The sequence below is a fragment of the Phalacrocorax aristotelis genome, chromosome 1 (genome assembly GCF_949628215.1).
Source record: "Phalacrocorax aristotelis chromosome 1, bGulAri2.1, whole genome shotgun sequence".
NCBI lineage: Eukaryota > Metazoa > Chordata > Aves > Suliformes > Phalacrocoracidae > Phalacrocorax > Phalacrocorax aristotelis.
The window spans coordinates 215,700,817-215,715,101 of NC_134276.1; the positions used below are offsets into that span (position 1 = coordinate 215,700,817).

Sequence of the window (14,285 nt, forward strand, 5' to 3'; positions counted from 1 at the left end):
TTAATTACCTTTATGCTGGGAAGTGGGACAGGAGATCCAAGGCAGCAAGCAAGTCTCTGTGCTCCCGGGCTGGGCAAAGCTTTGCCAACACACCTGAAGCCTCTCCTTGGCTGCTTCTTTGTCTCTTGCTGGCAGCTTCAGCAGAGAAAGCAAGGAGCAAATGGACCCTGGAGAACTTCCTCTCCTGCCTCGCAGCCAGACCTGAGGCCAGGTGGAGGAAGGTCCCTGTACTGCAACTTTCCTGGAGATAAGAGGGGAATTCACTCTCCTGGGCTGTCAATCTTACACCTTTTAACTGGCAGTGAACTCACTTTAATAAGGAAGGGTGTAAAGCGATTTCTCATTTCACTGATAACCTGAACTCTGACTGAAAATAAACCCCCCAAATGGAAAATCCAGACACTAAAGCTTCAAGCCAATGTGCAAAGATTCAATCCGGCTAAATCGGTAAATTCCCTCACGGTAATTAAAGGCACTAATTGATTTGTGAAAACATCTTCTGGATGGGAGCTGAACGGGGGGATTTACAAGCCCTGCTCCTAATCCCCAGATACTCCAATCAGTCTGGTTTGACAGGGGAGCAGAGAGCTGCCGTGGATGAATGAGGGGAGACTAAGATTTCTTATTTTGTACCTTTTCAAGGAAATATCAGTGCATTTAATGGCCAATTTCTCTCTTCCCAAGGCCATTTCTGCAAGCTTCTGAGACCGTTTGAGTATTGCTTTGACACTTTCCACAACCAGGGCAAATGCTCCTCTCAGACACCTTCATGTCATCCCTCTGAATTCACCAAAGCAGCATCAATGGGGTGAAGAGAAAAAGGGAAGGCTAACAAGGAGGAAGGCTGTTTGATAGGGCAGGGACCAGGGCTCCCTTCACATTTCATCTCAGGAGACAGCCCTGGGGCTTTCAGATACAACAGCCAAACAAGAAATGCTTAGTCCTTAACCAGCAAGTACATGAAGGCTGTGGCAAAGGTAGGAATTGCTGCTTTAAAACCCAAGGGAGACTCACTTCTCTAAGCACAGTTATGACATTTATGCCTGGGTTTAAGAGATCAGTGCCTGATACTGCTGCCATGCGAAGTTGCGGATCCAGCCCAATGGGGCCCAAAACCCAGTCACGACTGGAAACAGTAGGAATTGCAGCTTTTAAGGATATGACTGCGTAGTTTAATCAGTCCCAGTGGTCTGTAACATCACTCAGACAGGGACCATCCTGGTGCTGGTGATAAACCCCAGGCTGCAGTAATGAGGGAGAAAGCTTCAACACTAGGTTGGAGAACCTGCTGCACCTGCCTTTGTGATTAAAGCATGAAGTCTCCAAGGCAAGCTTCTGGTGAGCATTGGCAGCTGGATTTTGCTGCATTAAGGCAGGAAGATTTGCTCTGCTAGTGAAGATGGGGTGCAGGATCATTTAGACTTGGATCATGCAGAGTTTGTTTGCAGAAAGGACCCTGCTCCTCTCCATCCCTCACTAGACTGTGGAAATTTTGCTCCAGGGGTACATGTGAGCACAGATACACATTGAGCATCCAAGGTGTAACAATGCATGCACAATGCACTGCTGGCCTGTTAGGTCTTCTGACGAGGCAAGTCCACCAGCATTTGTAGTCCTTGGGCTCTGGGAAGTAGCTCTGCACAAATCTGTTTCTTGAACACAATGCTTGGAAAGCCCTTTTCTGTATCAAGGACCAACATGAACACACCAGTGCTGCATGAGAAAAGAAGGGGAGGTGGTACGGGGTGTCCACAGGCTGCTTACCTGAAGATGCTCCACTCAGGCTCAATCCTCAGGATGGTTGGATCCTCCACATATTCATACTGCAGCTCCTGATGTATCTTGGCCTTGTCCACTCTCACAGACACCTTCACCTTCTCAAAGCCTTCATCCGATGCAGTGGTGTTACAGACAATGTGCTTGGTGGATCTCCTGAGAGCAGAAGCAGGTAAATATAAACGAGGTGCTACCAGCAGTAAACCAATAGTGCCAAAAAGAGCCCAGCTACTTCATCTTATATCCTGTGACCTTAACCTATGCACTGTGAAGGGGTGAAATGCGCTGCTACAGGAATATGTTGTGAATCGCGTGACACATCTATCCGACGAAGTGACATTGCCTTTTCGTTAGTTTAAATAAAACCACAAGAGCCATCATTTCTCAGGTCTCAGAGTGAAAACTGAACCCCAAGGGAAGTGCAAACCAGTCCTCTCTCCTGAAGTATTTCTGTGTGATTAAATACTTGATGGATGTTTCCTTCCTGCTTGCAGACATATGTAGCAGCAGCTCGTAAAAAGGTGTTTGCACCTCAGCTTTCCAGTCTGGGATAATAAAGCTTACTTTGCATTAGGACTGTAAGCCTTGTTTAAGTGCAGTTTGCAGCGTGCCTGGGACCTCTGCATGGAAGGTGCTAATATAGTGGGAGGAATTTTATGATTATACTCAAAGAGGATTCTTCATAAACCTTTCCTTTTGGGCAGGGCTCAAACCAGCTCCAGGTCTGAATTTTGCAGTGGCCCTTACCTTCCATAAAGAGCCAAAAATCCAGGCTTCAAATACCCTCAATCTCCCCAGTCCTGTGGCTTGTGATGCAGCCTCATCTTATGCCCCTAGAAAGGCTAAAGAAGGGTGCATCCTTCCCTTGCAGCACGGCATTCACCTCCACTGCTTGCACCTTCCAGGTGCTCTCCAAATTCCCCTGAAAGGCCACGTTCAATCCCTCCTAAAACTCCCCAGGCTATTCAGTGAGCATCTGCAAGCAGCTGTGGTTCCCACTTGGCCTTTTAAATCACAAGCTGTGACTTCACTCTCTTGAATTATAGATGCTGAATCACACCACCGTCATGACAGGCAGCTAAACAGGATCCCCACAGCCAGGAGAGGGAAGGGCATTGCCTCAAGACAGTGGTCCCAGGTCTCCTGTGAATGAGCCCTTCTGCTGCCAAGGACATGCTGGGAGAAATGTGCCAAGTTCATCTTCAGCCTCCACCGATATTGGCAGCAGAACGCGTTGCACTGGGTAGTTTTGAGCTGCAGGAGCCCCTGGGAATGGGATTCAGGCTCATTCTCACAGGGATCAGGGAACATTCAGCAGGTAACACTGACATTAAGCCTCTCTGAACTGCAATTGAACAGGAGCCAACCCAGAGCTGAAATGTTGCAAATCATCCATTTCTTAGCACTACAGGACTATTCTGGGATAAAAGGGAGGTGTTTTAATACATAGAACCAATGTTGTCAGATTTTCTTTGTCACCTCCACTAAAGCAGGGACATGAAAATGAATCTTTTAAACGATGTACTCCCAGAGCAAGTAGCAAAGCATGGGACCGTGGAGAATTGTAGTGAAATTTGACAAGGGGCCATGGAAAAAGGCACATCAAATACCAATCAAAACAATGAAATAAATCTTATCCTCCCACCCCAAAACATGCATAGTAAGGTTGCTCACAGTGCGAATGCAAAAGTCCCATTGCTGAAGAGACGTGGCCAAAAAGAGGAGCATGAGGGACAGGGTGTCTGGGCTGCAGAAGTCTCTTGACTATAATTGCTCACATCTTTCAAGCTCAAGCATGTACAGTAGGAAAAACTCATCTGTACCTGTAGAAGAGGCAGGGCTGTCGCCCAAAGGTCACGATGACATTGCTGCCTGCATTAAGGTTGTTGCCTGTAATAGTCACCTGGGTGCCACCCGACACTGGTCCCCGCTTCGGCTTGAGATCAGAGAGTGTCAGAGTCTGTAAAGGCAAAGGGTCATGTCAGAAACATGGCGGAGGAGCGTAAGTGCCTTCCCTCTCTCGTTTTAGTGATGGAGAGAGGTATGCACCCCCAGAGGTTAATCACCTCTCTGTTAGCTGGACTTCAGAAGATGACCATATCTTCCTACCAACAGAGGAGCATAAAGGGACTCCAGTCCTATCATAGACACCCTGCTTGACTGCCAAGTTTGGTGGGATGAGTTCACACCTAACCCCAATCTGTTCTCACCCCTGCAAAATGAGGTCTGTCCTTGTACCCGCTCAGAAATATGCTGTGCTTGCGAAGTCAGTTCCACACCTGGAGCAACTGCAGCCACAATCTCCGGTCTCCATTGCTTGTTTGACACAGCTCAGGTGTCTTTTTGCCATCATACAACACCACTTCTGCAAGATAAAGAAGGTCTTGGACTGTCTGATTGGATATTAATGAGGACTCTCTACCTCCAAACTGTGGAACTCACAAGTGATGAAGATGTCCAGGTCTTTAAAAGATTACTCTGAACCCTACTGGTCTGACAAGGGAAGAGAACATGCTGTATAGCTCCAGAGAGTTGCCTAAAAACTCCCCCTGTGCTCACGGGCTTTTTCCCTGGGAAGGAGGAGTGCTGTGGTTCAGCAGAGCATCTGAAGTCATGTCTTGTCTCTCCCACGTGCCCGCCACACAACCCCAAATCTTTCTCTTTTTCTTATCAGACTTGGATGCTGGGACAGCCTAGTACTGCATGAGTGTCCTACACCGATACAGCACAGCAGCGCTTATCTCGAGGTGTGTTCTGAAATACTACAGCCACAAAAGGACCACTGTCCAGATGAACACCTCTTTCCTTTTTCTGCTGATTTTCCGAGCTTCTTTTCCAAAAGTATCACGGTGCTGTGTTAATATATCAAAAAGGGGCACAATTTCTTTGGGGGCCCCAAATCTCAAACTTCTTTTTCTTACCCTCCTGCTCTCCCTCATTCCCAAAATCAAGATAAAATACTTGCACTCTGAAGGCAGAGATCACCCTGTTACCACAATGCAGAGAGGAGACATTTATTTTCAGGGAGAAATTTGGAGTTACAGTTTATTCTTTCATTTGCATTTTAATAGAAAAACTTTCCACTCAGTCCCAAGTGAAAAGCTACTATATGCATTTAAATGAAGATTATTTTTCCCCCCTCTCTTTAAGAATGATGACACAAATGCTTGAAGCTCTCCTCAGCTCCTCTGAACGAGCAGGTACATCACACAGTCACCTTATTGAGCTTTGGAGACCATTAATCCATGTTTATAAAACCACCTGACACACACCACAGCTCCCTCTTTCACACACACAGAGCCCTCTTTATCCCTGGCCCCCTCAGGCTAATCATTTTGAAAAATAGCGGCAACGGTTCCACTTTGCTTTTGCTCAAAATGCAGCTACGGCTTGGAGAAAGGCCTGAACATGAAAATCAGACATACAGCTTTATAGAAAAATCTACTGTCAGAGCTGCCCAATGTTTAAACTTGACTGGTTTTGGCATGGTGCTTTGGAAATCTTTTTTATACTCTCTAACAGCTATGATTGGGATAAAAGATGCAGGAAGAGCACGGAGGTGCAAAAGATGCACTTCAGGACGTAGCACTCCTCTATTTTCAGGGTACCACCTCAAGCTCTGGTGGCAACTCCTCTTTAATTCCTTAATTTTCACCCCCACCAGTGCAAATTACTGCTCACCATGAAGGTTGCTGCTGGGAGGTGATGTCCCACCTGGGAGAAAATGGGCTGAGAATGGCCAACTTGGTGCACATAGCCTACACAAACCATAGAGGAACAAACCGTTTCAGTTAAAGACCCGAAGCCCTTGTCCCTCTTCTGTATGTGGGTTTCCTGGGCTCTCCTCAGAGGCAGGTAAATTAGCCATGCCCTTTTGAGGATCCTCACAGACCAGAACTACACCAGCAGCGCTCCTTGGCAAAGTGTTGCTGTGCCTTGTGCCGATCTTACAAAAGGGTTTGTGGCTAAGCTTTCAAAGTTGTGATAAACCATTAATTATTGACAGCGGCCTTCATGAATATTGCACAGCATGTTTGCAGTAAAACGCAGCCTTCAGACTATTTACCATTTCCTTGATGATGAAAGGTGATGGAAAATGCAAGGGGGGGGCTAGCGGATCTGTAATAAGCTGAAGTGGACAGTGACAATGAGGGAAGGAGGACAGGAAATCTGTACCTTTCTAGGAGCTTGCCTACTTTCCTCTGCTCCTCAACCCTTTCCTTTCCTCCAGTACCTCCTCCACACAGGCTGTCCACATTGAAGCTGCCATCAGAGCTGTGTCTAAACTGACCTTATGGTGCATGTCAAGACCTTGGTTCCCACTTCATTCCTCCTGAAGACAAGGGCAGACCGAGATGAGACTCACACACAGCTTGTGCACCTGGGTTTCCTTTCTATAGGTTCAACAGTAACAGCAGGAGGGCAAAGATGGAAGGGAGACCTGTTGCAAATGTTCTCCTGGGACAAGGATTTTAGGAGCAGACCCAGGAAAGGTGCAGTCAGAGTAGCCCACACCACCTGCACGGAGCCATAATATTCTCATCCAAAGCCAGAATAAAGACAAACTTCCTTCAGCATCTGAACTGAAAAGTGAAGGGAAATATTTTTTGGATTGAAAGACAATGGCAATAATCATAGAATCACAGAATCATAGAATCATTAAGGTTGGAAAGGACCCTTAAGATCATCGAGTCCAACTGCTAACCTATCACTGCCAAGCCCACCACTAAACCATATCCTCATTATAATCATAATCATCCTAATGATAGCAATAAAATGAATAACTAAGGAAAAAAAAGAATTATTTTCATTTAGATCATCATAAATTTAATTTCAGCCTGCAACCAAATGCTTTGTTTCCCTTTTGGCTTATTTTACTCTCTAATGCCATTTGCATTTTTGATCGCAGATGAGTTTAAAACAAACTAACAGCATTTTGAAATTAAAAGTTCTGGTTAGAAATGCAGAGAAGAACTGTTCTAAAATCTCTAAACTAAGCTCCCGCTTTTTTAAAACACTGGAATTAAACACTCTGTTGAGTTCAAAATGTCACTTCTTCCAATTCTTGCAGGAGAGCGGAAGTCTGAACCTATTGGCCAAATTTGACCCTGTTTTGTTTCAAACCTTTTGAAAAGCAATTTTCCGGAGGATTTGCTATGTGTCAGAAAGAGACGTTTATCTCCTGTGCGATGCCCTTTCTTAGTTTTCAAACATCTTCCTTCCCTTAAAGCTGCCACCCGCCATTGCGGGATGCCAAGGCACGTTGTGATGCCTGCAATAACATCTCTACCCTCCCAGCAGAATTATCAGAGGAAGCCAAGCTGCACAAACAAACACAGCTCCTGCTATGAAAGCACTGGACACGGGAGAGGGCATATGATGGGCAGGCTGGAGAGCGTCGGTATTTTTTTCTGTCTAGCACAAAGGTATCAAGGTATTCAGCAGAGAAAACCCTGTTGACTTCATGCTTATGCACGGCTGGGATAGCTGGCAGCCGGAAACCCAGCAAGCGGAGGGAAAAGCTGTCACAGACAGACACGGATGATCAAAATCAGACAGTAATTCCAAGAGTAGCAAAGGTGACACGCTGAAGTGTAATGTCCTGGAAAGAGCCCTTCTGTCTGACTACTGGGGGCTATTGCTCAAGGTGTTTCTCTGCCCCCACCGCCGTAGCACCTGAGTGACATCAGAAAATACAGAGAATAGAGAAATTTCTGTAGCTTAAGGGGGAGATCTAAGATATTTGCATTCATTACCAGTTCCCTTTACCATTAAAAAAAAATGCTTGGGCATGTGAATAATTTCAGAAAAGGCCCATTCCCTTGCAGGAGTCAATAGCTTTCGATGGGAAGAAAGAGACCCTCTCATCTCAAACCTGCACAGATCTGCACAGATCAAGGCCAGGCGATGCTTGCATGTCCCCAGCAAGGGGCCTTAGAGGAATAAGCAGGTCTCTTGGACAAGGAGCATCATCAGAAAGGCAAAAAAACCCCAAGTTGAATGTACAACATGTGGCTAGCTCTGCTCCTCTCTTCCATGAGGCTTTCACCACGACAAAGCGACAGTCTCGGGCTGAACGTACACCAGTGGCGGTGTGGAATCAGGCCCAGAGCGCCTCTGGCTGCTTTGCAAGCTGATGTCCCAGGCAGGCGATGTAGCAAGCCAGCTTGCCAACCCCAGCAGTCTCTCCAAAAAGAGGAGCGTGGCTGCTCTCTGAACGCCGTCAGCACCCATTGAGTGGAGGTTGCGTGTGTGATCCCACCGCTCACCGTGCCTAGGGAATTTTGACTTCATTTCCAAATTCCTCATGGCTAGGTCCTCTCTCCAAACCACCCACCCTTAAAAGCTAACTGAAGTTCAAGCTTGCTGGTGCCTGTTGTTACACCATGGAGTACCCAGAACAGTTGCCCACTTGTGCTGAGCCACAGTCATAGCCTACAGCTCACCTGCAGCCTGGCTGCTGAACTGGTCCCTCCTGATTTAATGCTGCTGGAGTGCAGCGCTGCTTCTCCTGGACACCCAGAAGACCACCTAATGCAAACACCCCTTGAATGCTACACCTTGCAGAAGCAACAGCCACTGCTATGGTGTCTGCCTGTGGCTCAGTAAATGAGAATGATTGTCCTTGCTAGCAGAAGACCACAGGCTTTGCATTCACCACAAGGTCTGAGGACGTCTCTGGGCTTGCCGTGCCCTGAGCCGGGCGTCCCTCTGGTCACAAGCGTCCCGTGGCCAAGGGCCTCGTGCCCGACCTGCCCGAGCTCAGCGCTGGGGACACCCCGCACGGCCAAGGGCTGCCGCCCCGGGCAGGCACTGCCCAGCAAACACCAGCCCTTTGTGTGCCCGGGCTGGGCGCTGGGCAGCTCTGCCGCTGGTGCCGGGGGCCAGGGAGAGGGGAGCAGGCGGTGGGGAGAGGGGATGAGGATCCCCCCCGCTGGTCCCAAGAGTGAGGAGAAAGAAACCCCACCGTGAACATCACACTCCTGCCAGGGAAGAGCTCAGGGTGGTAATGACTGGTGGCAACCCCTGTGTTTCTCCTGGAGAACACTGGTCATTTCAACTGTAGGGCCTGGAGGGGTGCTGGTAGGGTGAGCAGCACACCTGGGAAAATTAAGAGACTAGGAAGGATTTTTTCCTTTTTTATTTTTTTTCTTTTTTCTTTCCTGTATAGCATTTTTAACTATTAATGAAGATTTTCTGTATTAATTTGGATTATGGCTATATGTAACTGTAACTGGACTAATAATTTGGCCTATTATTAGATCGTTAAAACATTAATTAGGTGAGCTATTTTTGTTCATAACAAGATTTTGAAAGGAAATGGAAGGTACAACTTGGTGCACTCAGAATGGCAGTGAATAATTCAGGCACTAAGTATGGTTAAGGACAATGGATAGATGCAGCAAAGGGGACCAGGGCCTGAGGACCTTCAGGGCCAAGTAGAACTTATCTCAGGAGCTTACCATAAAGTAGTAGAGCTGTGAAGACCTGGCCATGAACTCTGGTTTGCACTCAGCCACGCAGATTTCCACAAATCCAGCATGCTGGCTGGGCTTGGCCTCCCCCATCTCACATACTATCCTGTGGAGAAAATAAGAACCAGAAGCAAGGTTTCAGGGGTGGTTTGGTGGTATCTGTAAGATGAAATTAGAGCAAACAGCCCATACTGCTGGGGAATGGACTGTAGACTTAACACTTCTCTTTCCTTTCTTAATTCTCTTCTTTCAAACTAGGATCCAAACCGTGGACTAGGTTATTCTTTAAAAAGTGGTGGCTTCTGGCTGTTAGCACTTGGTGGGACAAATGCTTAGCTGGTGTAAATCAACATAGCTTCACTCAAATATACCGACAAATGCTGGGCTGAGGTCTGACCTCAGGGGTCCCTCTGCCCACCAGCCTTGCATGGTGCACAGCTTTGCAGCTGTGAGGCTTAATGACCATTCCTACACGTGGTAAGCTGCTTCTTGGGGCTGCTGCCCCCAAACTGGAACTGAACACCTTTGCGGTGGCTGTTATGTGAAAACCAGAGGATAACTTCAGGGCATATACCATGAGGATTATCTAAATATGCAGTCCAAATATAGTAATAAATGGATTATTAACTCCTGAGCTGTAAGTAAGTGAGGAATGGCATCTTCCATTCCTCACTTCCAAGGTTGGGTGGAATGGACTCCTTAGGAGATCCTACAGGTAGCAATGACTGTTATCAGGTGTGCTGTGGCCCACTGTCTGCCACACACCCAACTTACTGCTCTGCCGGGATGTACCCTTCCACCAGCGGTTTGCACTCCACTCCAGCCACTTTGACATGTGATGCAATATCTCTGAACTCCAGCCCCAGATTCTCCCCACGGATGGTCACTTTGGTCCCTCCTTCACGAGGACCCGTCACTGGATTGATCTGGAGAAACAAGCCAAAGAAAAGAATAATCAGACCACCTATTTAAAGACATCAACATCCTCCCAGGTGGAAGAAGAGGCAATAGCAGGTCTCTTTGTGACCACTAAAGACACTTATAATTAAGAATGCTGAACAACTGAGGCAACAAGCCTACTCCAGCTATATCACTCCATCCAGATCCATCCAGATCTCCTGCAAATATATATCACACATGCCCGAACCCCAGAGTATAGAAAATTCTGGCCCAGATCTCATTTACTGTCTTTTAGCTACTTGCAAAACATGCAGAGACAATTAGGAGAGGTTTCTGGGTAGGAGCAGGGGTTTCTGGTGGTGCAGCTGAGCCCTGCGCTTTATAGACATGAGCCATGGAAAGCCAGGAGAGGGGCACAGTGGAAAGAAATGGGAGAAAGAGCAAGAAAAGGGCATAAATGCCTTCAGCCAGTCACTTTAAATCCTAAATTCCCAGCCCAAAGCACATGGGGTTTTTGATCTGTTCTGGAGGTAGGTATTGCTCCTGCACCACAAACTCAGTTGAAAAGGTCCACCTGAAAAAAACAGCTGAGGCACAACAGAAACAGCATGTCACATTAGGTACGGAGTAGGTGGATGGTGGCTGAGACAGCAGCAGTTGCTGTGTGCCAACACGTAGTTCTGAAAGAGCTCCAGCCGCCCTCACAGGAGAGCTGGGGCCAGGGGAACGGCAGGCGTGGGAGGCCTCTGAGCCCCAGCATGAGATGAGTGGCTATCCCAGCCATCCTGCATGATGTTTGCATCCTGGTCTGGACCTTCACCAGACCCTGGCAGGGTAGAATCACTGTGTCTTGCTCAGCAAAGGCTGTGTTAGGCAGCAAGGTCAAAGCAGCAGCCAAACTCCAAAGCTCACCTCTCCCTCCCATTACAAAGGCTCACCCTACACCCAGAGCTGTCTCTCTCTGTGCAATATTTCTGGCCCATGCAAAGGGGGCGTGTACATGGGAAAACATTCCACATCACATCATCAGCCTTGTTCAGAGCCAGGTGGAAATTAGCATTGGAGTCGCCTCCTCAACATTGAAACAACACAGAAATCATGGGGCTGGCCCTTAATTATCTCAGTTCTGTCCTTCCAATTATTCACCACGCCCAAATGCTTTGCCATACAACTGGCTAGTTGAAAGGGGCTTCAAACGTTGCTTTCAAAGGGTATTCCCTGCTGCCCATTCAGTATGCCATGGATGCCACCTGCCAGCATTGGCAAGGCTCTCCCTGCAGCGAGGAAGGGGGAATTCCCTGTCTGAGGTCTGTACCCACTGGCCGATGGCTCTGCCAGCTGGGAATCTAGAGCTGGCAGCTAGACTCTTGCATAGCACTCGGACTGGCGGGGAAAGTCGAGGTACTGGCACGAGCAGGGCTGCTCTTGACCGCTTCCCAGCACTGAGTCTGGCACCAGGGTTAGCCTAATTTCCACCCAGATGTCAACTTCTAGAACGCCCACCTTTGATAAAAAGAGAGACGCCCTGACACCTTTAAGGGATGTTTCATTTTAGGACAATTAATTTTAGGTACCATGAACCACCCCCTGAATGGGTGTGTCTTTGCTCTGACTATACAAGGAACCAACAGAGGTTAACAAATTAATAACACAGATGATCACAGACAAGTGCTTGGACTTGTGGAGTTGTGTAGCACAACACAACCTCTGCGGCACAAGATCCCTGCAGTGGCCCGATCTCAGGTCCAAAAACCAGGCAAATACCACATGAGACAACAGAATCAGAACCATGGCAGGCTTATTCCTACTCCAGAAGTCAACAAGATACTTAAGTCCTAAAAAGAAAATGGCACAACGTTCATAAATCTGACAGGTGAAATGATTTTTTGGCTTGGCTGGAGATTTGACCTTTGGATGGTCTGTGGTGATGTGATTGATAGACAAGTAGAAAATGGATAAAAAGTGAACGAAAGAGAGGCATTTGTGGGTATTTTCCAGCAAATAAGGAATCTTAAAAATGAGAATGAAAATAAAATTTCTATTCCAGGAGAAAATAATACTGATTGTCTCAACACTGGGGACTCAACACTGAAAACTTGGAACTATTTTCCAAAAATGGAATTTCCAAAATATTTTTATTCTGTATCATTCATACATATCTATTCGAGCAAAGTTTTCTCTGTGATATACTTATTTTGCTGATGTCAGTTAATCCTCTTCTGATAAAGCGCTATATGAATGATGCTGGAAGGCTTGAATATATCACCATACCAAATGCAATCTAATATGTACTCAAAATGAAAAAAGAAAAATCAACTAAAATTCCCATAATTTATTTTATTGCCTTATGTATTAGATACTCTTTGTAAGAGAACTGAGTTCTCCATGGAATACTTTGGTTCTGTTTGCTGGTATTAAACTCGCCATCAAATGGTTTTCACTTGTTCTAGTAAGGTAGGTGTCTAATAAGCTAGGTCTCTGGTTAATTAGGGCTCACCTATGCTTGAAGGAACTTGCTAGCACGGGCAGTACATCTCATAGCAGGTCAAAAGAGGATTTTTTTTTCTCATATGACTAATGTCATTGCCCTGAATAAAAGGTATAGTGGTGAAAAGGAACATCTTGCTAGAAAAGTCCTTTCCTTTAGGACTGGGGTGAGTTTGAGACAAAAGTTTCACTGCAGAAGTCACAAAAAACTCAGTGGAAACATTATCATACTTCCATCTCTGTCTAAAACACGAGATTTTAAAAAATACTTGCTATGACTCAAAAAGCGTCTACAGGAAACTTCCTGGACTGAAGGCAGCACAGCACCTCTGAACCCCTCCCCGTGAAATTTTTAAGTTGTAAAGGCCAGTTTCAAAACCCACTTATTTCCTTAAAGGCCTGGGGGTTCTCCCAGGAGTATGTGGGAGAATTTTTAACCCCAGTTCATCACAGTCGCACAGATATGTACAAGAAGAAGTTGTTACTGCGCTGTTTTAACAGAGAGAGGGAAGGACCCTGTTTCTATCATAGGTGCAAAAATGTGGAACAAGACCTGTCACTTTTGGAGAGGAAAATGCAGGCAGGGAAACAACAACTGCCAGGAAGCCTCAGCTTTCTCTTGAAGACCCAGAGCTGTGACACTGCATCGCAATTTATGCCCTCTGCTCGTATCAGCCTAATGCTGCAGCTTGTCGCTCTTAAAGGAGGTTTTGTGGCTCAGCGAGTCTGTAAGTCCTTTAATTTCACTGAGTGGCAATATAAATGCAAGAGCTAGTAAATGAGCACAGGTTATGGGAAGCTCTGTGCTGGGTGCCTGTGTGTGTCCGTGCGACTGTGAGTACACGTGTTGTTTCTCCTCCTTTGCCTGCACCGATAGTGCCCTGGCTTCTGGCCAGGATATGCACGCTCTTACCAGCCGCTCCAGACCTACCATTAGCCGCAACATATATCCAGTCACTTGAGATTGCTTCCATGCTAATGGCTCAGGAAAAGACTTTCCAAGAGCTACTTATGATTGCACCAGACAGTTGGAATATTTCATGAGCAAATATTGCAATGATCTGTTTGAGCTTTGGGAGCCGCTATAGGAAATGCCAGCAGAATTAGAAGTATGTCCCTTCTGGAGCTGTAGGGTGGAGAGGGAGCGCTTTGCACTTCATAAAGAGACTGTAGATGCAGGGTTGGAGTCAAAATATTGCAGAGAAATGAGGATGGACCTTCAGAACTTTATACTACCACATGGTCAGGCCCTCGTGTTTTGGACTTCTGTTTTGTTTGGTCATCCATCACTTTCCCAATACCAAATTCTATGAATCTGTGCAAAAATCTTCTGAATCTTTCCCAAGGTCTGAGAACCTGAAAAGATTCAAAAAAGGTTTCATCCAGCCCCCTATAATTTTCAAGGCCTCAAAGCTGAACTTTCAGAAGTAGCTGCTCATTCTGGCTGTCTCCGGGTTTGGTTTCATGGCTTCAGGTGGTTCATGTAGGCTTAAAATTACAAACCCCAGATAAATCCAAGTGTGGAGGAAGAGTCTGCCTTGGAAATTCCAAGATGAGCCTCTGCTTGGAAATATCAAGATAAGCCTAGCACTCCAGCAGTCCAGCTAAGTCAGGACTTTGGGGACTGATGGATGGCAAGAAGATAGA

At 46.5% G+C, this 14,285-nt stretch overlaps 1 protein-coding gene across 4 annotated transcripts in view; it reads right to left on the minus strand.

The window, feature by feature from the left end:
• PLXNA4 (plexin A4) overlaps positions 1-14,285 on the minus strand; it is a 460,615-nt gene that overhangs the window by 66,088 nt on the left and 380,242 nt on the right. For all 4 annotated transcript variants that reach the window (XM_075081683.1, XM_075081685.1, XM_075081687.1 and 1 more), the window contains 4 exons: positions 10,026-10,177; positions 9,240-9,357; positions 3,600-3,736; positions 1,765-1,932 (listed from right to left, as the gene is read on the minus strand). In XM_075081683.1, coding sequence (XP_074937784.1) covers positions 1,765-1,932; positions 3,600-3,736; positions 9,240-9,357; positions 10,026-10,177 — 575 coding nt within the window. The remainder of the gene's footprint in view (positions 1-1,764; positions 1,933-3,599; positions 3,737-9,239; positions 9,358-10,025; positions 10,178-14,285) is intronic.